This window comes from Cydia strobilella, chromosome 2, assembly GCF_947568885.1.
Source record: "Cydia strobilella chromosome 2, ilCydStro3.1, whole genome shotgun sequence".
NCBI classification, from domain to species: Eukaryota; Metazoa; Arthropoda; class Insecta; order Lepidoptera; family Tortricidae; genus Cydia; species Cydia strobilella.
In genome coordinates, this window is record NC_086042.1 from 27,589,672 (window position 1) to 27,616,451 (window position 26,780).

At 40.6% G+C, this 26,780-nt stretch overlaps 2 protein-coding genes across 9 annotated transcripts in view; one reads left to right on the top strand and one right to left on the bottom strand.

Moving 5' to 3' along the window:
• Positions 1 to 802: 802 nt before the first annotated feature.
• LOC134755072 (exosome complex component RRP41) lies at positions 803 to 4,934 on the bottom strand. Its single transcript, XM_063691554.1, has 6 exons — positions 4,619 to 4,934; positions 4,464 to 4,536; positions 4,252 to 4,388; positions 1,418 to 1,622; positions 1,023 to 1,117; positions 803 to 884 (listed from the first exon to the last, which is right to left on the bottom strand). The coding sequence occupies exons 1-6, from the start codon at positions 4,787 to 4,789 to the stop codon at positions 822 to 824; spliced, it is 744 nt and encodes a 247-aa protein (XP_063547624.1). The 5' UTR covers positions 4,790 to 4,934; the 3' UTR covers positions 803 to 821.
• Positions 4,935 to 5,314: 380 nt separating this feature from the next.
• The window catches only part of LOC134754806 (transcriptional repressor p66-alpha), a 28,339-nt gene continuing 6,873 nt past the window's right edge, over positions 5,315 to 26,780 (top strand). For 4 of the 8 annotated variants that reach the window (XM_063691186.1, XM_063691224.1, XM_063691195.1 and 1 more), the window contains exons 1-15: positions 5,315 to 5,581; positions 5,869 to 5,926; positions 6,021 to 6,102; positions 8,257 to 8,380; positions 10,896 to 11,035; positions 12,883 to 13,011; positions 13,942 to 14,043; positions 15,116 to 15,223; positions 16,115 to 16,195; positions 19,648 to 19,746; positions 20,663 to 20,781; positions 21,831 to 22,014; positions 22,473 to 22,619; positions 24,910 to 25,013; positions 26,293 to 26,381. In XM_063691186.1, coding sequence (XP_063547256.1) covers positions 5,889 to 5,926; positions 6,021 to 6,102; positions 8,257 to 8,380; positions 10,896 to 11,035; positions 12,883 to 13,011; positions 13,942 to 14,043; positions 15,116 to 15,223; positions 16,115 to 16,195; positions 19,648 to 19,746; positions 20,663 to 20,781; positions 21,831 to 22,014; positions 22,473 to 22,619; positions 24,910 to 25,013; positions 26,293 to 26,381 — 1,546 coding nt within the window. In that variant the 5' untranslated portion in view covers positions 5,315 to 5,581; positions 5,869 to 5,888. Of the gene's footprint in view, positions 5,582 to 5,868; positions 5,927 to 6,020; positions 6,115 to 8,256; positions 8,381 to 10,895; positions 11,036 to 12,882; positions 13,012 to 13,941; positions 14,044 to 15,115; positions 15,224 to 16,114; positions 16,196 to 19,647; positions 19,747 to 20,662; positions 20,782 to 21,830; positions 22,015 to 22,472; positions 22,620 to 24,909; positions 25,014 to 26,292; positions 26,382 to 26,780 lie in introns of those variants that run through there. The other 4 variants (XM_063691213.1, XM_063691235.1, XM_063691204.1 and 1 more) reach the window with 3 other exon arrangements.

The following is a 26,780-nucleotide window of genomic DNA, read 5'->3' on the forward strand; positions in this document are numbered from 1 at the left end:
CGCTTCACTGAGTTGATGAAGTTGAGAGATGAGTTGAAAAGATTGATTCATATCTTTCGCTCCCGGTGATATACAATATATCACTCATTTCGCTCAGTGGTTCTGTAGACTATATTGTTCACGAGTGAGTAGAGAGAGATGTCAATCAGTCAGATACACACAGAGTGCGACAAAGATGGCGAATCACGCGATACGATCCCGCCATTCCCGACACCCTCCGAAGGGTTCCGAACCGCTCCGAAACCAATTCGCATCGTCTCACTCGCTCGTGACGCTCGTCACGTTCGGCCGGCTCGGCTCATTCGAATCATGGGTGGGAAAGAGCGAGCAAGGCAAGCTGAGATAGATGAGTTACTGAGCGCGTTAAATCATTAGTGAATTTTAGAGTGAGTTATAATAATAATAATAATAAAAGACGTTTATTCAAGAAGTTGTAACATAGGTACATAATAAAAGTACACGATAATGCTTACAAACTAATTGAAAGGGAAGGTGGCTCAGCTGATGTTTGTGCCAAAAAGGCTTCGGGGCACAGCAGCCCCAAAGGTTTTAAGCAACGGACGCTGTTATTCTGCCACCGCCGTAATTGTATCTAGCTAAGGACAGTATAAACATTTACACTATTACATATAGGACATGATAGCAAAACCGAGCAATGCGCAGTGGATAAAAAAGTGCTAACTAAAGTGCTAAAAAATATCTTCAATCAAAAGATATAGTTCATTTAAATCACTCACTCGAGAACGACACGTCTAAATGGTTAAAAGTAATGTGGAAAATTGGAGGTAGTTTAAAAACACCGTTTTAAATGCGAATTTATTTCAAGCATCCGGCTTAGTCCAGCCCTCTGCCAGGTGATCTCTTACTGCTCGATCCAGCACCGCCTGAAATAAAATACGATCATTTTTAATATACCCGCAAACCATTCGAAGTTAAATTTTGTACATGGCCTAGAAAATATTGAATGGGTATAAATTACTTTAAAAAAAACCGGAATACAGTGTATAAAAACCATATTGTACCTCAATATCTCTGCAGCCCTGCATAGCTCTGCTCAACACTAGGTCAAAGTAGTCCATGTGCAGCCGATGGGACATCTCCAGGAGAGCTATACTTCCTGAAATAATACAGTAATTTAGGGGAATTCTCCCAAACCGTGGGTTCCATACTTTTTAGTATTTGTTGTTATAGTGGCAACAAAAATACATCATCTGTGAAAATTTCAACCGGCTAGCTATCACGGTTCATGAGATACACCCTGGTGACAGACAGACGGACAGTGGAGTCTTAGTAATAGGGTCCCTTTTTTACCCTTTGGGTACGGAACCCTAAAAAGTGTCATGATGCACCGTGTAAGACAATGAGAATTCTGTAGGTACGATTTTGTTGAGGATGACCAGTGTTATTAGTCAGTTACCAGTGGTAGGCATGGCGGCCACGGTGAGACACACGCCGCCCGCCGCCTCCTCAACATGACCCACGTCTACAAGCGGCTGTGGCTCGGCGCCGCGCCACGCCATGGAGGCGGAGGAGGCGCACACGATGGCGCGCATTGGGATTCCCGCGTTGATTAATGCTAAGCTCGCTGCGTTCACACAGGCACAGAACGCGCTGCCGTCTGCCTGAAGATATTAAATTGATTATTAAAAATATGGGTTTCAAATTAAACATTCCTTGGTCCTAAGAAGTATAAAAAATGTCATTATCATATAATTGCTTAAAATAATAAATAAAAAGTACAAAAATTTGCCGCAACGTAGTTCACATAAGGGGCATTTCACGTCAAGCGGGCAGCAAAAAAATTGTCAGGTTCTGGATTTTGTTCATAGTTGGATTAATTGGACCTATATGTGAACTAAAAAATTTGGCATCATTACTTTTTTAATATATTGCTTCGTTAAAAATTTATACGCATTTGAAAAAACTACAAAATGTGAGGAACGGATTTTTTAAAAATTATTATTGCAATTCTTTCAATGGATTTAATTATAACTAAATAGTGATTATTTGAGAATATTAGTTGGTTTCTTTGAAAATTTATAAAAAAAGTTTTTTTTATCTTTTTTTCATATAACAAACCGGAAGTTAGTATTAAATATCTGTTTTTTTCCAACTTCGCATTTTTTTATATTTTTTATTTTTACACAATAATGTAGCTTATGGTGTACTAATGTCCTATAAAAATTTTTATAATGGCATCTCGATTGGTTTTGAAGATTCATGAAGTAATTCGAAAGTACTGCGCGACGCTCCGTACTGAGCGGTAGTTCTATGTGGCAGTCTTTAATGGCCAATTACGGGTATTTTTACTTTTGCGTAACGGATTTTTTTTCCATTTCCCCGGCAATTGCACATACAACTCTGGTACTGCTGAGATCCCCTATGAGAGCATTGATATACAAGTTGAAGAGACGCGGCGAGGTTAACCCCCCCTGCCTCACCCCGCACTCCAACCTGTACTCATCAGAAAAGGCGTTGCCCCACTTGACGACATTCGTTTGGTTATTATACCAATAATCAGAAACACCTATTACATCCTCCGGTACATCTGTCTCTGTACGAAGCTTATACCAAAGAAGGTCGTAAGACACCATATCAAAAGCTTTTGATAGGTCAAGAAAACAAGCGTAAACTGGCGTTTTCCTATCGGTGTAGTCACTATTTAGTATAAATAATCACTATTTAGTTATAATTAAATCCATTGAAAGAATTGCAATAATAATTTTCAAAAAATCCGTTCCTCAAATTTTGTAGTTTTTTCAAATGCGTATAAATTTTTAACGAAGCAATATATTAAAAAAGTAATGATGCCAAATTTTTTAGTTCACATATAGGTCTAATTAATCCAACAATGAACAAAATCCAGAACCTGACAATTTTTTTGCTGCCCGCTTGACGTGAAATGCCCCATAAGTGACAGTGAGCAACGTCAGTTAGACAGGTCAGTTGGAGTCCAACGTGTGACATCATCAACCGCTCAAAAATTTTCAACATTTTAAATATTTTTATTACACACTTTTATTTAGCTTCACTGCGTATATACTTTTGTATGTATATATACAGTACCGGCCAATAATATATCACCTTTGAGTGTTTTTGTATGAGCTTGTATAGAGTAAACAATATAGGTTAGTTTGTAGATTGCATATTTTACCAGTCATTTTATACAAATAAATGATGAATATTGCAATTAAATACTGTGAATTACAATAGGATACTCAAAATATAACTAAAAAGCCTCTAGTAAAAAAATGAAGTTAACAATACATTTAAAAAAAAAACCCCTGAAAAAACCATTACATGAGACCAATTTTTCTCATCGCCCATACAAAGGAATACTACTAGACTACCTAAGGCAGTGAGGTGGAAGTCACTCACAAATAAATAAAAAAAGTTATACCGTAAAAACATGCAGGTGATATATTATTGGCCGGTACTGTATATATATATATATATATATATAGTGCTTCAATTCTTGAACCTAAAGTTTGAACCACTCTGGTATCTGATTCAGTTGAAATTTGAAGTACTATCGTAATTCCGGTGACAATGCTAACATGGAGGTGTTCTGATGATGCAGCCGGTAGATAGCCAAAGGAACTCCTCAATGGAAAAACACATCAAGTTTAGGCTCATTATAAAGGTCTTAAGAAGTACTCGATTGACATGCTAATGAGAAAAAGTACAGTCACCAATAAAAATGTGTCACAAAAAAAAATTTTTTAAAGATACTTGTTTAATAAAATAATTTAAAGGTTTACAAAAGTATTTTTAATATTTCTGGTGTTCAAACGATATAAATATGCAATAAAACAATTCTAATTCTAAATTTTATACCAAAAAAAAACAAAACATGCATGAAGCTAATAGAGGGTATATCAATGCAATCTGGTGGCAATGTTCTGCCACCAGAGTGCAGCGCTAGCTTTTTTAGTAAACCATAGAGTAACTTATACATACCTATGGTTGGTGTACCTCTAACAGATTTTTGACAAGTTTTCAGAGATAATAAAATATGACATTGATGCATCAAGGCGGTTTGCTTACAGAGGACCTAACGGGAAACGCGAATTCGAAAATTCGCTATCAGCCTCTTTATCGCTCTTTATCTTTATTGCTTGAATAGGCAAATGACAGAGATGATAGATAAAGTAATTTTCTTGTTTCATGATAGACCCTCAGATTGTGGTAGTGGCGCCCTGGCGCCCCCTACGCAGAGTTTCGCGTAATATTCCCTATTGTAAGACTCACCTGTAACACTTCCACATAAATGTCAATCTGTGAGCGAGGGTACAACTCGGTCTTGATAGCAGCTATCAGAACCTGTCTCAGGTGCATTGACATCTCCTGCGACTTCCGGTCACCACGAGGCCTGTTCTTCCTTTCTCCTACAATTAGCAGGTGAAATAATTGTTATGTAAAGAATAAAATGGTTGATAAATAAAATCTCAAGTGATTATTACCTGTAGAGAATGTGGCCATACTGTATTGGCAATTAACAACAACTCCTTCTGTGTTCATTTTTGACTTAGCTGCCTGAAATGAAAGAAATGTTTATAGACATGAAAATACTGGTAAGTGTTATGTTTACGTAATACATTCTTTAAATTAGAGTTACCTGATGAGGACCGTATACAGCGGCTAAAACCTTAGTGTTTCCTTGTTCTAAATAAGCGCTGCCATCAGGCTGTGTGAAGACTCCAAGTTTACAACGAATTCGTCTTAGCTCGTTTGGTCTTCTGCCGTCTAAACGAAGACCCTGGCTTGATAACAAGTCAGGCCCGGGCATGATTACTTAGAAATAAAGTTATCTATTAACTAAGACTTGATTACTTTAACTAATTGTATAAAATACTAATTAAAAACAAGTAAAATACTAAATAAACAGCAACAAATTCAACATCCAAGGGAAACGTGCAGCTGACATTTCACATTCTTTGAATGACAGTGACATTTGATTAGCAATATTGCCATAATACGAAATTCAGAATCCACGTGAAATACCCTTCATTTTACGTCCTGAGTAAATAAAAAAATATAAATTTTATCCATAACGAGCGTTTTTTTTTAAAATTAACGCGTTCCTATACTTGCTTATTATAAGGATTGTCATACGTTTATACGTACATGTTTATACGTTTTACTACAATGGCAATGAATTAGACAAATTATAAAGTTCATAAGGTAAATATCGCTAAATCTGAGGATATTACACTCTACTGGCAACTCTAAATATAATTTTCTGTTTGAGTCATTTATAAAACCGCTTGATTGTTGTTCATTCAACTGATGACACTGACAATGTTGCATTATCCTGAACGCGTCACAAGCTTCCCCAAAAATGTACTTGTTTTAGTTTACCGCAATGCTTAATTGTTATTGGCTACTTTTCGGCTTTCTTGTTTATGTAACCAATTACACGCATTTATTAACGTGCACGAGTTTGTGAGATATGGCATAGTGCAATGGAAACTCATTAATTAATTGTAGTCGTACGCATTGAAAATGGCTGAATTGTTTTTTCGAGAATTACAATAAATTAATTTCAATGCTAATTGCCACTGTAAAATTGACTAAAATCGTAAGTTACTCTTAATATTTATGCAAACATCCATTTTATATTGAAAGTGATAATGTAAACAAAGTTAGTAGATGTTCCGGTGTGTACTTGCTCATCCTAAATTTCTTCCGATAAAAGTAAATATTTGGTCTCATTATCTAAAATTTTGTAACGAGCACACACATTACAAGGATTTCTAGGTTGACAATACGATTAGTTAACATACTGCAACCGTATAGATTGATAATAAGTATCGATTATTATTGATTAGGTATTGGGTAAATTTAATGGCTTGGTTATTGTTTCAGCAAAGTGCGTAGTCGCGAGTATGGATGTGGACGATTCTGCTGTTGACCTGAGCGTCAGGTAATATTTATAACCTAATTGGACAAAGATCAATCATAACCATAATTTGATATGTATAGACAAATAAGTTAAAATTACATAATTTGTGTTGTAGGTCTTTGCCTCCTGAGTTGAGCGAGCTTCGTGCTCTGACGGCCAGCGGGCTGACCATAACGCCAGCACAGCCTCCCCCACATGTGAGTTTATAAGTAATATTCAATTTCTCCTTAGACAAAAATTATTATTTATTTTTTTGAGAAAATCTTAAAAAAAATATATATTTAGTTACATGTAAAAAATCCGCAACGCAGGCTTCGTGAGGTGGCTACAAATTTCTCCTTATGTTCAATGCTCTGTGGTGGTCTTTCTATTATTAATCATTTTTTTTTCTTTTGCATTCCGAGAAGATTATTGATAGAGTAAGTATACTTTTTCTTACATATTCATTGTTGAGATGTTATTGTGTTTGTTTGTTTACAGCTGTGCATTGTTGTGGTATTCGGAATTCACGGTTTTGCATATTTGTTTTGTTTTATTTATCGAATACTCTCTCTCTGTTAAGAGGCCGGTGTCGATTTTAGTCGCAAAAATGTAAAATTGATAAATTTAGTCGATGAAATTGTATACCTTTTGTTACCAAATTGAAATAACAAGTACTGGTTTCTATTAGCACGTCTTCTTATCTTGCCTTTTATCAGATCAATTTTTTGAAAACAGACTCACTAAATTAGTAATGATTTTTTTTCTGAAGGACGCTTAGATAAACGCGCGTAAAGCACTGATTTTGTCGCTCTTATTTGTAAATTTCGTACAGTTTGGACTGCTGAAAATGATAAATTTGTATTACACATATTCTGTACTTGACTTTTATCAGATTACTTTTTTGTTATATGACTTAGAGTTCGAGGAAATGAAAGTTAAACGAATTCAATTTTCTCCAGAAATTACTTCAAAACAAGTGACAATTTCTCCGAAAATCTACTTAATTTCAATGTAATTTTAATACCTAAACAATCTACAACATTTGCTAAAAATATTCTTATACATCAATTTGTATAATTTACCACCATAATTTTTTGATGAATTTTTAAAAACCTCTTCATATATTACCGGTGACGCACGCTCGCGACCTCATTATTAAAAGGCATGATGAGAAAACGTGCTAATAGAAACCAATACTTGTTATTTAGATATTACGTAACAAAACGTGTATAATTTCAACGACTAAATCTATCAATTTTAAATTTTTGCTCCAAAATCGACTACGGCCTCTTAACTTGTAAGAAAGTTGTTGTCAATAGAACTTGCAAATGTAAACAAACCATTTCACCTTCATTACTTCATAATCTCGCTCTTTAATACGACCTTATCAACAGTTTATACGTAAATATTTTATTTATATTAATTTTTAATTTAATTCAGGGGTCGGCAACCTTCTAGCAGCCAAGGGCCACATAGCAGTTAACGAAATTGACGCGGGCCGCACTTTGCTAATTTCTATGACTTTGTCAGGAATTGTCGTTTGTCAAAATTACATACAAAATAGCCAGGGAGGCTCGCGGGCCGCAAGTGAGAGGTTCGCGGGCCACATGCGGCCCGCGGGCCGCCTGTTGCCGACCCCTAATTTAATTAAATGTTAATTATTAATAAGGCCGTTAAAATGCCATGGGTCTTTAAAAATGTACAGTTTTCACAAATTCCTAAATTTTCAAAACCTAATTAGTATTATTAAGTGAGCAGGCAAGCATCCGCATACTGACAATACCTGTGTCCAGTAGTTTTTGAACATGTCATACTTCCACGATTTTTACTCATTATTATTTATAACGACGGGACTTAATCGCGTAAAATATAAATTTAAAACTTATTTTACGCGATTAAGTCCCGTCGTTGTAAATAATAATGTCATACTTAACAATAAAATTTAAAGTGCTTGTTTTTTATGGGAACCATTCCATATTCTCTGGTAGTTTGTTCCCGCTTTTACATTCAGCCCCTCCCGCTGTCGGCAATAATTCCCTAAATACTGCTGCGGCAGGATTGAGCTCGATGTGTGTTTACATACTGCCCTACCACTCACTTCTCTGTTGGGTTTCGGAAATGGCAGAAGTCTTTCTCCTCCAGGCGCTCGGCGAGTACTGAGCTGAATGTGAACACGCACTGCCGCTCGCCCTGCCGGTCCGTTGATTTCCGCATAAAAAAGCGCCATTTTGGGGAGCGCCGGGCAGTGCGAGTGGCTATGGCAATGGCATGAGAAGTATCGTGTTTACGCACTCGTCCTGCCCACTTCCCTGCTCACTTCGACTGAATGTAAATGCGGTATAACAAATAAAATGTGTAAATATTGTCAGGGAGCAAGTGGCAAGCGCGTACTGCGGCCGCGCTCGGAGCAGCGCAGCTACGCCGAGAGCCCGGACATCGTGTTGCTGCCCGCCGCGCCGCCGCACCGCAAGCCCAGCGTCGCTCCCTTCACTGGTAAGTCCTTTTTAGGGTTCCGTACCCAAAGGGTAAAAACCCTACCCTATTACTAAGACTCCGCTGTCCGTCTGTCTGTCACCAGGCTGTATCTCATCAACCGTGATTGCTAGACAGTTGAAATTTTCACAGATGATGTATTTCTGTTGCCGCTTTAACAACAAATACTAAAAAGTACGGAACCCTCGATGGGGCGAGTCCAAATCACACTTGTCCAGATTTTTTTCGATACAGCAGGCAAAGAAGCAGACGAGTAACCTGATGGTAAGCGATTACATTCGCCCGCGGATACTCGCAACACCCGAGGGGTTGTAAGGCGTTGCCGGCCTTTAAGATGGGAGTACACTCTTTGCTTGAAGGTTTGAGTCTAGAACATTATAGGCAATATATATGAAACGAGAGAGACGCGTGGAAACTGGGGGGCATTTTTCCGCCCCTACTTAAAATGATTTTCTGTTTAAATGGAGTAGCTGGTACCTGCCAAAACCCAACCAAAAGAAACTTGAAGGAACTGTCATAGGGCCTGTCGTTCGACGAGAGAGGTATAATTTGTAATCTTGTATCTGATCCCTGAATAGGGATGATGACACATGTTGAATTTTATAACAAAATCTAATAACATGGATAGCAAATGAGTAATTTATCACAATAATGTAGATGTTAAAATAATATATGGTTATCATACAAAAATACAGGACTTGAAAGTTTCAAAATTTAAGTAATTTTTCAACTTCCAAAAAGGAAAAAAGTAAGGGTACCACTCGATTTCTTACATTTTATCCAAAAAAAAAGATTGTACGGCGACTATATACATAAACGCAATATTTCACCGACAAAAACGCAATTTTCTTATTTTGTCCATAAGTACATAAATCATAAAAATCATAAATCATTTATTTGCATTAAATGTGGTTTAACAATAGGTCTTATTATAATTATAAGTATCACACATTTAGCCGTATTTATAGCATGCAATATATGTACATGTTAATCTTACATTTACAAAAAATCTATTTACATTTCATGCAATTTCGTTATTCAGTCAACAACAGTGATAACAATTAAAATGATAAAAATAACAATAATAATAAAGGAAATGTCATTAGCTAGTGCGGAAGTCAAAAAAATCTTTAATATTGTAAAAATTATTGTCTAGTAGCCAGTTATACAATGTCCGTTTAAATCTATCAGAAATTTCCTTAATATCTAATGGTAAATGATTAAATACTTTAATTGACATTACGTGACAGTTATTTTTAAATAATGCACTTTTACACATTGGTCCTATTAATTTTGTAGGATCTCTGGAGCGTAACCTTGGATTTGCAATGAATTTTGGGAATAAGTTAGAGTTAGACTTAACAAATATACCGATTTCCAAAACATACATACTAGTTAAGGTCAGCAATTTAAGTTTTTTAAATAGAGGTCTACAAGATTGTAAAGGTCCTTTCCCGCATATAGCTCTGATACATTTTTTCTGGCTAATAAACACCTTTTTTATATCAGTTGAGTTTCCCCAAATAATTAGTCCGAATCTAAGCAATGAAGCAACATAGCCGTGATAGGCAATAATAGCAGTTTTTTCGCCCGATAAGCGTTGTAATCGCTTCAGAGCATATGAAAATTTTTCTAATCTGATACACAAGTTGTCTATATGTGATTTCCAGCTACAATTTCGATCTAAAAGTAATCCAAGAAACCGTGTTTCAGTATCTTCTTCTAACGTATGTCCTCTACATATAAATTAATCTTTAGATTTAAGATAATTGCCTTGCCCTACCAGGGCCCATGTGAAACTATTATATATGTAACACCTGTGTAAGTGTGTACCATGGATGCAATAAATAAATATGAATACATTCAAAATGGGCTCTCTGTGAACTTGACGTCACGTTCACTTATCGTTTTGTTTGGAGCGTTTCGCGAGTGAAGTACGACTGTCGGACTTTGACTATCATTTCTGACTTTTGTATTGCTTTTATGCAATGGGTCCCATATAGACATATGATCCTAAAAATAAACCTGATCGATTGATACCATTAATGACAATTTTTCTTTTTTTATATACCACGTCGGTGGCAATCAAGCATACGGCCCGCCTGATGGTAAGCAGTTACCGTAGCCTATGGACGCCTGCAACACCGGAGATATTACACGCGCGTTGCCGACCCTAACACTCCTCTCCCTCGTTGAGCTCTGGCAACCATACTTACCGGCAGGAACACAACACTATGACTAGGGTCTAGTGTTATTTGGCTGCGGTTTTCTGTAAGGTGGAGGTACTTCCCCAGTTGGGCTCTGCTCTAGATCTGGAATGACATCCGCTGTCCTGTGCCTTACCACACAAAGCGAGATGTCATTCACAGTGCCCATACCTCTCTTTTGGACGTAGTTTAAGGACATATCCGGGTCCGGACGCAGTTTAAGGACATATCCGGGTCCGGACGCAGTTTAAGGACATACCCGGGTCCAAAAGTTTATCATCTAGCCTATTCCACTGTTATTGTTTCAGACATGAGCAGCAAGATGAATTCTTCATCAGCAGTGAACGTTTCGATTACTGCCACCGCAGCGCCCGAGTCGCCGCGGGACCCGCGCGATGACGACTCGTCCGATGATGAAAACGACCCTCCCATCACTCCTGTAGACAGGGTCGGTATTTGAATCATGAATTATTTTTTTATGAATATGAAATAGGATTGTCTAACCAAGGAAATCTGTCATTGTCCATAGACAATATAATAACATTCAGTGTTTTTTTGGAATCATAGAGATTCAGGAGAATAGACGCCCAAAATTAAACGCTGATGACAATGCAATAGTCGAGGTTCCAGTTCTAGTTAGTAAATTATATGTACGTCACACTTAAAGGAATGTCTCATATCAGTCATATCACGAAGGCGAGGTACATGCGGAATCTAGACTCTTAAGAGGCCGTAGTCAATTTTGGAGCAAAAATGTAAAATTGATAGATTTAGTCGTTGAAACTATACACGTTTTGTTACGTAATATCTAAATAACAAGTATTGGTTTCTATTAGCACGTCTTCTCATCTTGCCTTTTAATAATGAGGTCGCGAGCGTGCGTCACCGGTAATATATGAAGAGAAGGGACGGTTTTTAAAAATTCATCAAAAAATTATGGTGGTAAATTATACAAATTGATGTATAAGAATAGTTTCAGCAAATGTTGTAGATTAATTAAGTATCAAAATTACGTTGAAGTTAAGTCGATTTTCAGAGAAATTGTCACTTGTTTTGAAGTAATTTCTGGAGAAAATTGAATTCGTTTAACTTTCATTTCCTCGAACTCTAAGTCATATAACAAAAATGTAATCTGATAAAGGTCAAGAACAGAATATGTGTAATACAAATTTATCATTTTTAGCAGTCCAAACTTTACGAAATTTACAAATAAGAGCGACAAAATCAGTGCTTTACGCGCGTTTACCTAAACGTCCATCAGAAAAAAAATCATTACTAATTTAGTGAGTCTGTTTTTAAAAAATTGATCTGATAAAAGGCAAGATAAGAAGACGTGCTAATAGAAACCAGTACTTGTTATTTATTATTATTAGTTAGGTAATTATTTAACAAGGTTAGATATCAAAAGGTATACAATTTCACCGACTAAATCTATCAATTTTACATTTTTGCGACTAAAATCGACACCGGCCTCTTAACACCCTATAATAACAAACATGGTTGCCGACTTCGGGAAATGAAATACATACTGCATAGTGTAAACAAATTATATGTAAGATAATATATGCCATTCTCAATCAAAAGGGTACTACTTATTGTCGGTTGTCAATAAGGCGCTATTTCCATATAGCATTATTTGAAATCAATCTTATCGACGAGCGACAATGTGGTACCTTTTGGTTGAAAACGTCACATATTAAGATGAAATAAGAGCGATTACAGCGGCAGTTAAGCCTTAGGGGGCTTTGTTCGCTGTTATAATTTTTATGCTGTATGTGTTTTGTGTTTGTTTTTTGTGTTTAGGTACTTTGTGTTAATGAATAAATAATAATAATATTAATCCGTTTATTAAAAGAAAACATATTACAATATAAATAAAAACTAAATATTAAATAAATTCAATTCAATTAAATTAAAACAGAACAACAATTTATAAAGAATATTTGGACGTTACTGACATTTATAAAATCATTAAAATATAAACTATAAAAAAAATGTATAAAATAATGTTGTTAAAAAATAAAATTCATTGTAAAATCATTGACTTATAAAAATTAAAATATAAATAAGTTAAAAATAATAATTAAAAATGTCAGCAATTTCAAAACATATAATCAAATCAAAAATAAATCAGTAATAAAAATATACATTTTCTTTAAGCCTAATAATTAGTCCTTATTGTGTATTGTGTAAATGAAAAAAAAAAAAAAAAATAGTTCTGCCCTGGAATCTGTCCTTTTCGATTGCAATGCGATCTACATTGACTCGCTTCTTTATTAAATGTGGTATTCGCAGGAGCTGTCAAGCGCGGAGATATGGGAGCGCGAGCGCTTAGTACGTGCATTACGAGAAAAACTTCGCGCCGAGGAAACTCGCTTGGTGCTCTTGAGGAAGATACGTCAGTCGCAGTGTGCGCCGCCCAAGGTAAGTTGGGTAATTAGCCTCATGCATGAAGTTTATATTTGAACGAAATATGTTTTATTCGGATGTTTGTTACCGTTATATCATGTTACAAATGCATTTCCGTTTTTAAATTACCATTTAATTACTTAAAATTATAAATAAAAAGTACAAAAATTTGCCCGCGATAAGCTAGTGAGCGAAACGCTCGAAACGCCACGTGACGTCACGCGTTCGACAGATTAGTGTCATTAGTAGCAAACGTCAGTTGGGCCGCCCAACGTGTGACGTCATCACGCTCTGTAGAATTCGCGCCAAAAATTATGAGCGTTTTAACCGCTCAAAAATTTTCAACATTTTAAATATTTTTTAATAAAATATTTTTATCATTTCCGGTGTTCCAACGATATAAATTATGAATCCAAAAATAAAAATAAATTCATGCATGGAGCTAATTGTATGTTGACTATAGTTTTGTGTGGTGTCGGTCCACAGTTTTTTATGAAGTAAGTATTATATCGGGCATACTGTATAAAGTTGAAGTTGTAGATTTCTACAGAGCGCTTTAAACGTTTTATATTAAGTTGACATCACATTTCATTTATTTCAATGTAAAATCGAATGTTACCAAATCAATTAGGTACATTTCGAAAATCATATTTTTTTTCTTAAAATTGTGCGTTTTTAGGGTTCCGTACCCAAAGGGTAAAAACGGGACCCTATTACTAAGACTCCACTGTCCGTCTTGTCCGTTTGTCCGTCTGTCTGTCTGTCACCAGGCTGTATCTCATGAACCGTGACCGTGTCTGTTGCCGCTATAACAACAAATACTAAGAAGTACGGAACTCTCGGTGGGCGAGTACGACTCGCACTTGTCCGGTTTTTTTTAAATAACGGTGATATGATAGATTGTTAATTGTATGTGTATTTACAAATAGTGTTGTTGGTGTTTAGCAGGCGGAGCCGGCGGGCACGGCGCTAGCAGGGTCGGGCTGCGTGGTGCCGCCCGGCGTCACCGTCACGCCCGCGCCGCCGCCCGCGCACCAGGGGAACAAGGTATACAATACATACAACAACAACACTGGACTATATCATATACGAAATAAATAATAATAATAAAAAAACAATAATCCAACAACATACAAACTAGTTTAATGTATTCAAAAGGTACTTAAATATAAAATACAGGACGTAGCGGCCCTGTTTTTTAAATATCTATCGTTAATTTAGTTAATCACATTTAGCCAGTGAGCACGTTGAGAGGCTCTTAAATTTATCCATTTGATTTTAAACCTTATCATTGCAGTAACAAAGTCTTTATTACTAAACTTCACGAGACACATCTACACGGTAACCAAAGATAGATATAACTCCGTAATAGATGGATACAGTCTAAGGAAAAAACGTGCCTCGAAAATCAAGAAAATTTGATTCTCGTTCAGAGGGCGCTACTAGCTTTGGCTTACTGTCGTATAGATGGCGTTGACGGTTTCGTTTGTTATTTAACAATTTAAACGCATAGCAGTGAAAGAACATGGGTCAAAATCATAAAAATAATTAATGAAAATAAAAATAAAACATTTATCCATATTTAAATACATTTTATCGTATTTTGATAAATCTTCATTTTTAGTTTTAAGGTGTGTCGACAGATGGCAGTGAATTTACTGGGGTTACAAAATTTACTATGACAGTACCGCTCTAGTATCAGTTACTCTATGACGGTAACTAAAAAAGGTTTTGGGATTATATTGAGCAACTTTTACTATTTCATACATTTTGGCTGGTCCATTTTCTATGGGATGGTGATTTTTTTTCGCGATTTCGTGCTTGGTCCTATAGTTGCTCAGTATAATCGCAAAACCTATCTGGCAACGGGAATGCACTTATTTTTTGGCCACCGTATATGTATGGAACGTCTTTAACCTTTTCGACGCCGTGTCAAACACAAAAGCTGTCACTCGGACGCCACGTCACTGAAATTGAACTTTATGCGAATGCACGTAGGTCTATGTTGCTCTGTGGTCTGTGACGGATTAATCGGTCTTTGGCGTTGGAGCTGCGGTGCCGATATATCCTGTATTGGCGTCCACAAGGTTAACCCCCCTGGTTGTATGTCCCCCCGCAGCGGTCGACCAGCACGGCGAGCTCGAGCTCGACGGCGGCCAACTCCAGCCGGCGCACCTCCAGCCTGCCGGGCGGCGCCACGCTCACGCCGGGGCCCTACCGCACGCAGGTAATTACCAACCTTTAAGGGACCCTTAACTTGTGTAACTTTACCTTAAGGGTCCCAAATTACGATTCACGGGCCGAATTGAAGGAAAATTTGAAAAAAAAAAAAAAAAAAATTTGACTTCGTGAATCCGACAGTTCCGTAGGCGAAAATTGTAATTCAATATAATCCGGACCGCGAAAATAAAAATGCCTGGCCCTGTTTAAAAAGTTTCGAGACCTCTGGCCTAACTTATCAAACTGCATGGTCTTCATGAAAAACCTTTGCTCTTAATTATTCTTTGTATTTTCGTTAATTTGATTATATGACAGCTGTGATTCTTCAAAGTAATGTTGAAGTTTCGCTATTATAAAATAATTGTATCCACTGTATAATTAGCCTCATGCATAAAGTTTATATTTGAACGAAATATTTTTTATTTAGATGTTTGTTACCGTTATATCATGTTACGAATGCATTTCCGTTATTAAATTATCATTTAATTGCTTAAAATATCAACGAAAAGGACAAAAATTTGTCCGTGAAAAGCTAGTGAGCGAAGCGCGCGAAGCGTCACGTGACGTCACGCGTTCGACAGATGTTCACATAAGTGTCACTAGTAGCAAACGTCAGTTGGACCGTCCAACGTGTGACGTCATCACGCTCTGTCGAATTCGCGCCAAAAATTGTGAGCGTTTCAACCGCTCAAAATTTTTCAACATTTTAAAACATTTTTAATATAATAATGAAAATGTTTTCAAAAGTATTTTTATTTTTTTCCGGTGTACAAACGATATAAATTATGATTAAAAAAATTAATAAAAATTGAATTCATGGAGCTAATTGCTCACTTTTGTTTAGACCCAATATGAGATGTTTCCAATATAGTATGTTGTAATGTTTGTATTTGTACAGTCGTCCGGCAGCGGCGCGAGCATCACGCCGTCCGTCACCATCACGCCCGCGCCGCCGCCCGCCGCCGCCGCCAACGCCAAGGTGACATACACTACACTACACTACACTACACTACACCACCCACACACTCACCACACCACACCGTCCGTCACCATCACGCCCGCGCCGCCGCCCGCCGCCGCCGCCAACGCCAAGGTGACATACACTACACTACACTACACTACACCACCCACACACTCACCACACCACACCGTCCGTCACCATCACGCCCGCGCCGCCGCCCGCCGCCGCCGCCAACGCCAAGGTGACATACACTACACTACACTACACTACACTACACCACCCACACACTCACCACACCACACCGTCCGTCACCATCACGCCCGCGCCGCCGCCCGCCGCCGCCGCCAACGCCAAGGTGACATACACTACACTACACTACACTACACCACCCACACACTCACCACACCACACCGTCCGTCACCATCACGCCCGCGCCGCCGCCCGCCGCCGCCGCCAACGCCAAGGTGACATACACTACACTACACTACACTACACTACACTACACCACCCACACACTCACCACACCACACCGTCCGTCACCATCACGCCCGCGCCGCCGCCCGCCGCCGCCGCCAACGCCAAGGTGACATACACTACACTACACTACACTACACCACCCACACACTCACCACACCGTCCGTCACCATCACGCCCGCGCCGCCGCCCGCCGCCGCCGCCAACGCCAAGGTGACATACACTACACTACACTACACTACACTACACTACACTACACTACACTACACCACCCACACACTCACCACACCACACCGTCCGTCACCATCACGCCCGCGCCGCCGCCCGCCGCCGCCGCCAACTCCAAGGTGACATACACTACACTACACTACACTACACTAAACCACCCACACACTCACCACACCACACCACACGTCACACACGCAGCACTAAGGAACGGGATCATTTCGTTACATTCGGCCGAATACGAACATAAAAAAAATGAAAAATATGCCGAATACCAATTATTCGGCCCATCTCTAAATTACACAGCACAACTGAGGTTTGACCCACGATTTTTGACCAGTAGTCATGAAGGTTCGATCTAAAAGAATTTCGCGCCTTTTTCTACTCACAAATAGGGATGTTGACAATTTTTTAGAACTGTTTTCATCATTTTATAGATAGACACGTAATTATTACAAAAAAATTATTACAAATGGAACATCCAAGTAAATTCGTATTTATTATATTTAAACGTTTTCCCGTCAAGCCGGCCCAGGATAACTCGTCCGTGACGAGCAGTACGAGCGACGCAGTGAGTATGGAATGTGATGTCAATCTACAGTTGCACTTTATGAGTCTAAGGCCCACTTGCACCGTCTCACTAACCCGGGATAACCCGTTAAACCGTTAACCCAGTGTCAAATTGTACTGGTAACCGTGGAAACATCAGGTTTAACCGGGTTAGTGAAATGGAAGTGGGCCTAAGTTAATTTTGCACCATTGTACAGTGAGCTGCAAAATTGTATGGAGAAATTATGAAAGTATTCATTTTTTAAGTCGCGATGCACTTTTGCAGCTGATGGTACAGGAGTGTCGATATTAACTTCATATTTTTAAAATATTTAGATCAGTATGGTTTCACTCACTATTATTAGTCGCTTTTGGCGACACGTTTCGGATTCGTCGGGAATCCTTCCTCAGGCACGAGTTTCACGGCTGTTCTTAGTGCACTGCCCGCGCCGCCCGCCTCGTCGTTCATATTTTTGTAGAAATTTTACATTAATGATGACATTACAATACTTTGTCATTACAAATGCAACGCAGACTTTGGTTCCAGCTGTACACAAATAGTTTTAGATGTTTTGCTATTTCTCTGTAATGTAAAAATGTGGAAACCCAACCTGTGAAGTTAGAGATTACTTTAAGAGTCCCCGGCAAGCTCGGCCGAATTGCACCTCCCCATACTAACCTAGTTCCGCTCTCATTTTGAAACTACGTGTTGGATTGTAATTAAACTTTGCACATACAATGACATGAGGTATATCTAGGTCTGAAATTAGTTTATATAGCTCCAGTTTATAAAACAAACGAAATAGAGCAAGTACAAGTTTTGTATGAAAAAGTTAAATTCGGCTGTATTTTTTTAACTATGGTATCTGAAGCTACATAAACTAATTACAGACATAGATATATCTTGTCCAAAGTTTCAGAGCAATCTAGCTAGTCGGTTTAAAATGAGAGCGGAACTACGTTTGTATGGAGAGCCGATCTTGCCGGAGACCTTTAAAGGACTTTTAAGGCCTGTCTTAACTCGCGGTGCACGCGATTGATTTATTATCTTATCTTTGGAGGTTTCTGTTATACAAACAATAGTAGGTTTATTTCATTAGGTTGGTTACATTTGAATCTTCGGTTAATATAATCTACAGATATTTTCCAAATATTTTACAAATATTCTCGATTCCCGTCTTACATTTGTGCCATTTTCAACCAAAAGGGTACTTATTGTCGCTTGTCAGTAAGGCGCTATTTCCATATAGCTTTAATTAGAATCAACCTTATCCACAAGCGACAATGTGGTACCTTTTGGTTGAAAACGTCACATTTGGACGTTTAAGAAAAGGTCCATTTTCTAAAATGTGCAATTTAAATGAATGACTTTTTGGACAGAAACTACAAAATCTTTTGATATAAGTACTTTTATGGATTGGATCCTTTTCCCTAAATAGAGATCATGCGTTGCGTTGGAGAATCGAAAGCGAAAACAATTCACACTTCTAAGCAGGTGCTGCCCCCTACACTCCACGCTGGCTCTATTTCGCATAGTAGGGTCTGCCATCTAGTGGTTCAAATCTAGAAACGGAAACTTGTCATAAAGCTTCGCGCCAATGATTAGGGGGTTCTGTGCTACCATCTACAGTTCATGCAGGCCGTAAAGCTGAGAACGCACTGCGATTATTTTTTTGTGGTTTAAGAACTGCAAAAGGTATAACCAAAGATAGATATAACTCTGTAATAGATGTATAAAGTCTAAGGAAAAAACATGCCTCGAAAATCAAGAAAATTTGATTCTCGTTCAGAGGGTGCAACTAGCTTTGGCTTACTGTCGTATAGATGGCGTTGACGGTTTCGTTTGTTATTTAACAATTTTAACGCATATCAGTGAAAGAACATGGGTCAAAATCATAAAAATAATTAATGCAAATAAAAAAAATCATTTATCCATATTTAAATACATTTTATCGTATTTTTATAAATATTTATTTTTAGTTTTAAAGTGTGTCGACAGATGGCAGTGAATTTACTGGGGTTACAAAATTTACTATGACAGTACCGCTCTAGTAATAAGTTACTCTATGGTTATAACGTACGGCATGCTTCATAAGCGCACGCACTTAAAAGACTGAAACCGCAAGAAATTAGACTGAAACAGCAAGAAATGAATCGCAGTGCGTTCTAAGCTTAAAGGCCAACGATATTGACAATCGTCCTAATGTTATGTCGTTCCTTAGACAAGTTCGCGCAGCGGCGAGGAGTCCCAGACGCCGGCTCAACGGCAAGCGGCCGCCAAGCTCGCACTGCGCAAGCAACTCGAGAAAACACTACTGCAGGTACGTTATATTAAGGCCGTTCCATTGGTTTGCCGCTATCACTGTCACATTTCGCAAGAAAGAACGGGAAAGACCATGCCCGCCAAGTGTCAATTTTGATCGAATTTTGTCGATTTTTATTTATTTTAAAAACGCTGCCTTACAATATCGAAATTCGAAAGCTGTCAAATTACTATTTAAGTTAAGATTGTTTTTCACTTATATTTTTTTTGTTTATAGTGTCACATAATAAATACCCGAGTAAATTTAAATTTGGATTAAAAGTCCTAGTTAGAGATTACTTTGGGAATTAATTGTATCGAGCGTAGTGTCATAATTTGTGTATCGGAAGCTTATAAATTAAAGATAATATAATCAAGAACTACATATATTTTTTCCACGTCTACGAATATCAACGTCTCTTAGAAAAATATGATCATATAAGGAGATTTTTCGCCTTCTGGCTCATGCTAGCATCTCACGAGCGTCGTTTAGTCAACTCCATGGCTGCTGATCAGCGCAACGTTGGTGCAACTGCGCAGCAACGCCATTTTCTATAGCGCCGACCCGACTCTCGGAAGACGCTAAAGTCATCGTCAATAGAACTTGCAAATGATGTAAACAAATATAATAGATTTTGTTAGCATTTGACACATAACCTAACTTTTTTACGAAGGTTGTTTTCCGTGAAAATTAATAATTAACATTTAATTTAACTAAAAATGTATATAAATAAAATATTTAAGCATATAGACTGTTGATAAGGTCATGTTTGTCCTCTTAAAGGGCGAGATTACGAAGTGATAAAGGTCAAATAGTTTGTTTACATTTTTTTGCAAGTTCTATTGACGACAACTTTAGTGTGGGGTGGCCTTAATAACTTTTTAAAGCAACATGAAGTCCACGTACAAACTGTAACTTGTTTGTAATGTCTCAGATCCCGCCGCCCAAGCCACCGCCGCCGGAGATGAACTTCATCCCCTCCCCCTCTAACACCGACTTCGTATACTTAGTTGGTTTAGAGCACGTGGTCGACTATCTCACCAACGAGGACCGGTATGTAGTATTCCTTTCGCGTACAAAACGGCCAGTGTAGACGTGCCTCGGCCGAGGCGGTGCGTGCGAGGCACGTCTACACTGGCCGTTTTGTGCTCGAGGATATTGTCTCGCGCGTATGCTCGCTCTGTGGACCCGGCTTTTGGAGACATTGGAGTCGTACCCTTAATAGTTAATTACGGCTCGAGTGATAAGATCGGCTCATGATCGGAGTCGGACTCGCCCACCGGCACAGGGTTCCATACTTTTTAGTATTTGTTGTTATAGCGGCAATAGAAACACATCATCTGTGAAAATTTCAACTATCTATATAGCTATCACGGTTCATGAGATACAGCCGGGTGACAGACAGACTGCGAAGTCTTAGTAATAGGGTCCCGTTTTTACCCTTTGGGGACGGAACCCTAACAAACATTGTTACGGACCGCCTCGTTCCATTCCCCCGTTCCGCCCCTATAACGCATCGTATCGTTTTATAAGACTACCCTTCCCCCCAAATTGCGTTACGTAATATTTTTTTTAATACAGTTGCTCAAAAAGTGGTACTTTTTGTGGCTGCGTAGCGTGTGAGAAGCTCAATTTCTCGAACTAGTGCTTTTTACTTTTTAGTTCCAAACTATACTTTCGAAACGCAGTTAAAATTGAATTTAGCGCGGAGCAGGTACCAGGGCCTCATGAGTTATGAGGAGGTGTCGTTGACCAACCCGCGCCGGGCCCGCGGCGGCCGCGGCCGGGGCGCGCACGAGTATGAAGGTATCGCGGGCTGCGGCAGCTCAAGTATCGCGGGCTGTATAGGTACTTTTGGTTTTGGTTTGGTTTGGTGGTATGATTCTACTAATGATATATTAATTTATTATTTTTTCGCAATTGTATTAAAAAACGTCGTGTACAACACGTGTGAAATGTCTTTTTACCACTCGTACCGAGTCTTGCCACTCGCTTTCAGCTCGTGGCAAGATACCTCGGTACTGGTGGTAAAAAGACATTCTTTTCACACTAGTTGTAAAATGTACTAGAACGGCCCAGTAATAGGATTGTTTGCATTCCAGCATGCCCCGCTCAACAGTCCCGGCCGTGTGCGCGCAGTGCGGGTGCGACTTCACGCCGGTGTGGCGCTGGGAGCGCGCGCCGGCGCGCCGCCTCGACCCCACCTTCACCGCGCCGCCCGCGCCGCCGCAGGCGCGCCGGCTGTGCGAGCTGTGCGTCTCCGGCAACGTCAAGCGCGCGCTCAAGGTACACACACCCAAACATACTTCACACTCGGTAACCACTACCAACTTTTAGTTAGGTGATTTGTGACTTATTTTTGTATTACGAGTTTTATACAAAAACTGTTTTAAATATTTTATATATTTTTTTATATATTTTTATTAAAAATACCTATATTTATTTACATACAAGATATATACAGTGGTACTCCGTAAACGAAATTAATAACTAGCTTAAATCTAAAATAGGCCCATGAGGCATTGTACCAACGTATCGCAATGCTGATACGTTGTGCGAGAAAGCCGCCAGCTCTTCGGTCACCAGTTACGTCAACCAGACGCTTCGCGATTTCTGCAAACAACTTATGCGCGCTGGGACCCCATGGACCAAGAGTTTCAACTCCAAATGGAACGAAATGATACTCTATATATTAGTTTTAAGGTAACTGGTACTGTAAATGAAAGTGTATGTTGCGTGTGTAGGCCGAGCACACGGCGCGGCTGAAGACGGCCTTCGTGCGCGCCCTGCAGCAGGAGCAGGAGATCGAGCGGCGCCTGTCCGCCGCCTGCGCATCTCCCCCCGCGCCCGCTGCACCCGCGCCGCCTCCCGCGCACGCGCACCGTCCGCAGGTACGGTGTACACACACACACACACACACACATACACTGGAGCAGGAGATCGAGCGGCGCCTGTCCGCCGCCTGCGCATCTCTCCCCGCGCCCGCTGCACCCGCGCCGCCTCCCGCGCACGCGCACCGCCCGCAGGTACGGTGTACACACACATACACTGGAGCAGAAGATCGAGCGCCGCCTGTCCGCCGCCTGCGCATCTCCCCCGCGCCGCCTCCCGCGCACGCGCACCGCCCGCAGGTACGGTGTACACACACATACACTGGAGCAGGAGATTGAGCGCCGCCTGTCCGCCGCCTGCGCATCTCCCCCGCGCCGCCTCCCGCGCACGCGCACCGCCCGCAGGTACGGTGTACACACACATACACTGGAGCAGGAGATTGAGCGCCGCCTGTCCGCCGCCTGCGCATCTCCCCCCGCGCCCGCTGCGCCCGCGCCGCCGCCCGCGCACGCGCACCGCCCGCAGGTACGGTGTACACACACATACACTGCAGCAGGAGATTGAGCGCCGCCTGTCCGCCGCCTGCGCATTTCCCCCCGCGCCCGCTGCGCCCGCGCCGCCGCCCGCGCACGCGCACCGCCCGCAGGTACGGTGTACACACACATACACTGCAGCAGGAGATTGAGCGCCGCCTGTCCGCCGCCTGCGCATCTCCCCCCGCGCCCGCTGCGCCCGCGCCGCCGCCCGCGCACGCGCACCGCCCGCAGGTACGGTGTACACACACATACACTGCAGCAGGAGATTGAGCGCCGCCTGTCCGCCGCCTGCGCATCTCCCCCCGCGCCCGCTGCGCCCGCGCCGCCGCCCGCGCACGCGCACCGCCCGCAGGTACGGTGTACACACACATACACTGGAGCAGGAGATCGAGCGCCGCCTGCACATCTCCCCCCGCGCCGCCGCCCGCGCACGCGCACCGCCCGCAGGTACGGTGTACACACACATACACTGGAGCAGGAGATCGAGCGCCGCCTGTCCGCCGCCTGCGCATCTCCCCCCGCGCCCGCTGCGCCCGCGCCGCCGCCCGCGCACGCGCACCGCCCGCAGGTACGGTGTACACACACATACACTGGAGCAGGAGATCGAGCGCCGCCTGTCCGCCGCCTGCGCATCTCCCCCCGCGCCCGCTGCGCCCGCGCCGCCGCCCGCGCACGCGCACCGCCCGCAGGTACGGTGTACACACACATACACTGCAGCAGGAGATTGAGCGCCGCCTGTCCGCCGCCTGCGCATCTCCCCCCGCGCCCGCTGCGCCCGCGCCGCCGCCCGCGCACGCGCACCGCCCGCAGGTACGGTGTACACACACATACACTGCAGCAGGAGATTGAGCGCCGCCTGTCCGCCGCCTGCGCATCTCCCCCCGCGCCCGCTGCGCCCGCGCCGCCGCCCGCGCACGCGCACCGCCCGCAGGTACGGTGTACACACACATACACTGGAGCAGGAGATCGAGCGCCGCCTGCACATCTCCCCCCGCGCCGCCGCCCGCGCACGCGCACCGCCCGCAGGTACGGTGTACACACACATACACTGGAGCAGGAGATCGAGCGCCGCCTGCACATCTCCCCCCGCGCCGCCGCCCGCGCACGCGCTCCGCCCTTAGGTACCATATATACCTAGATAGCTAGATAGTTGATAGTCATCAGGCCCTTTAGTAATGTCTATTAAAATATATAATAAACTCCCGGACTCTATAAAAGAAGAAGAAAATGATAACATATATAAATAAAATTAAACAGTTATTATTAGATAAGTCATATTACACTAAGCGAATTTTTTAATGACATATTATAATTCAATAATATCTATAGATTATTTGTTCTTGTTAATATAATACTTAATGTTTTGAATAATAAATGACAAATGACATTGGAATTAAAACTTTCGACACGAAGAGTGTATTTTTGACATTTTAATTCCTATTTTTACATTTGCTTATAATTATTGTATGTTAAAATAATTAATCAAAAATTCTCCTCTCCTTGGAATTGTAAATTATAATTATAGTTGTAGTTATAGTATATTGCAGTGCCCAACAGGGTTCACAAAGACCCAGCTTATAAGTTTACCACCTGTACAATTACTTTGTGAATTTGCAATAAAATATTGATTGATTGATACACGTGTACAAACAGGAAATCGAGCGGATAATTGGATGTAAGCGGATATAATAGGTTTTTCTATTATTGTATGAAGATAAATATTCTATTTGATTTAATACCTCACTTAGGTCACTCAGCAAGATAGTTTAAACACGGTACGACTGAAAAGCTAATGTATCGCATTGTCCGGCAGATGTCGGTGACGCGCACTAGCTCTAGCGCGCGCGCGGCGCCCACGCCGCCCGCCGCGCCGCCCGCCAAGCCGGCGCCCGCGCCCGCGTCCGCGCCACCCAACAGGTACTACCATCTCTTTCCAATTTACACACACTAAATTTCGAACCAATCGTACATGGGCGTTTTCTAAAATAAATATTGAAATCCTGATTCTCACAGATCCTGGTGTTTTTGGGTTATTTCAACTCGGAATCACTAGAATATTCAAATCCCGATGATAAAAAAAAATTGCATGAAAATTGTACACTTCGTCACAGCTTCACACACATACAAATGAAAAATAAAAACACAAAAACGTGACGTAATGGAATGGTCATTTTGGCAATCCTTTTTTTAATGGCACGATGGAGAATGCTGTCGATTCTGAGTAGAATGAGCCCAAGAATGTCCAGATTTGAAAGAAACACGTTTTCAATATTTATTTTAGAAAACGCCCACATATAGTTTGTCAGTCTCCGCCTACGGCTTGATTCCCATAAACATCGTTAACCCTTTCAAAAACGTCCACAGACGCGCACGGTTACGCATCGGCATCACGTATTTCAATAAGGTTCACTACAGCTATTAAATATATTTTGACAAACGAATTTGTCAGTAGAAAAGACACGAAATTCAAAATTTAACTACCCGACTATTTTAAATTTTGCCACCTTTTTCTACTGTAAACTATAACAGAGATCGGGACCGGTTTTTTGCAAAAACTTTTAAATAACCATATATTTCGAATTATTTTATACTCGAAATGTAGGACTCAGTTGTGTTTTTGGGTATATAACGACGACGTAATGTTAGATTGCCCAATTAGAAATGAAATAATTAAGGCCGTTCCATCGGTTTACCGCTATCACTGTCACATTTCGCAAGAAAGAACGGGAAAAACTATGCGCGCCAAGTGTCAATTTTGATCGAATTTTGTCGATTTTTATTTATTTTAAAAACGTTACCTTACAATATCGAAATTCTGCCAAATTACTATTTAAGTTTAGATTTTTTTTTATTTATTTTTTATTTATAGTGTCACATAATAAATAACCGAGTAAAGTTAGATTAAAAGTCCTAGTTAGAGGTTACTTTGGGAATTAATTCTATCGAGCGCAGTGTCATAATTCGTGTATCGGAAGCTTATAAATTAAAGATAATATAATCAAGAACTACATATATTTTTTCCGTCTACGAATATCAACGTCTCTTAAAAAAATATGATCAAAAAATATGATTTTTCGCCTTCTGGCTCGAGGAAGCGCCTTAACAAAGAACGAAAAAAAAAACCGTTTTCGTGCCCATACTAAAAATACCGGTATCCGATACCTGAACTATAGTATTAATCAGTTACTTATATCAGCAACCGAAGCTCGTCGCTGGGCTCTTCGTCGCTGGAGCGGCACCACGAGCGGCGCGCGGACGGCGAGGCGCCCGCGAAGAAAGGTAAAGGTACGATGTATCGCACACGCCTATTCTATTCTCTCTACTCATACACTAATTTAGAGGAACTCAAAAAAAAAAAGGTTTAATTAAAGGCTAAGTAATTTCAAAATTAGTAAAACTTTTTTTTGCGTTCCTCTCAATTTGTCCATGACTTTGTATTGCAGCTCGCAGGCACGATCACGCTTCTTTCTCGCGTTATCGCGGCATTTTTGCCACGGCTCATGAGAGCCTGGGGTCCGCTTGACAACTAATCCCCTAGTTTGTACGGAAGCGACTGCCATCTGACCTTCCAACCCAGAGGGTAAACTAGGCCTTATTAGCCTAGGTTTCCTCACGATGTTTTTATATTTTATAAAAAAATACTTACAAGTAGTCACGTAATAGTAAAAAAAAAAAATTTTTACT

Coding starts and splice junctions, on each gene's coding strand:
- LOC134755072 (XM_063691554.1), bottom strand. CDS start 4,789: ATGCCCGGGCCTGACTTGTTATCAAGCCAGGGTCTTCGTTTAGACGGC. Junction 1,623..4,251: donor TTTATGTGGAAGTGTTACAG/GTGAGTCTTACA, acceptor TAATATCTTCAG/GCAGACGGCAGCGCGTTCTG. Junction 1,118..1,417: donor GGCCGCCATGCCTACCACTG/GTAACTGACTAA, acceptor GTATTATTTCAG/GAAGTATAGCTCTCCTGGAG.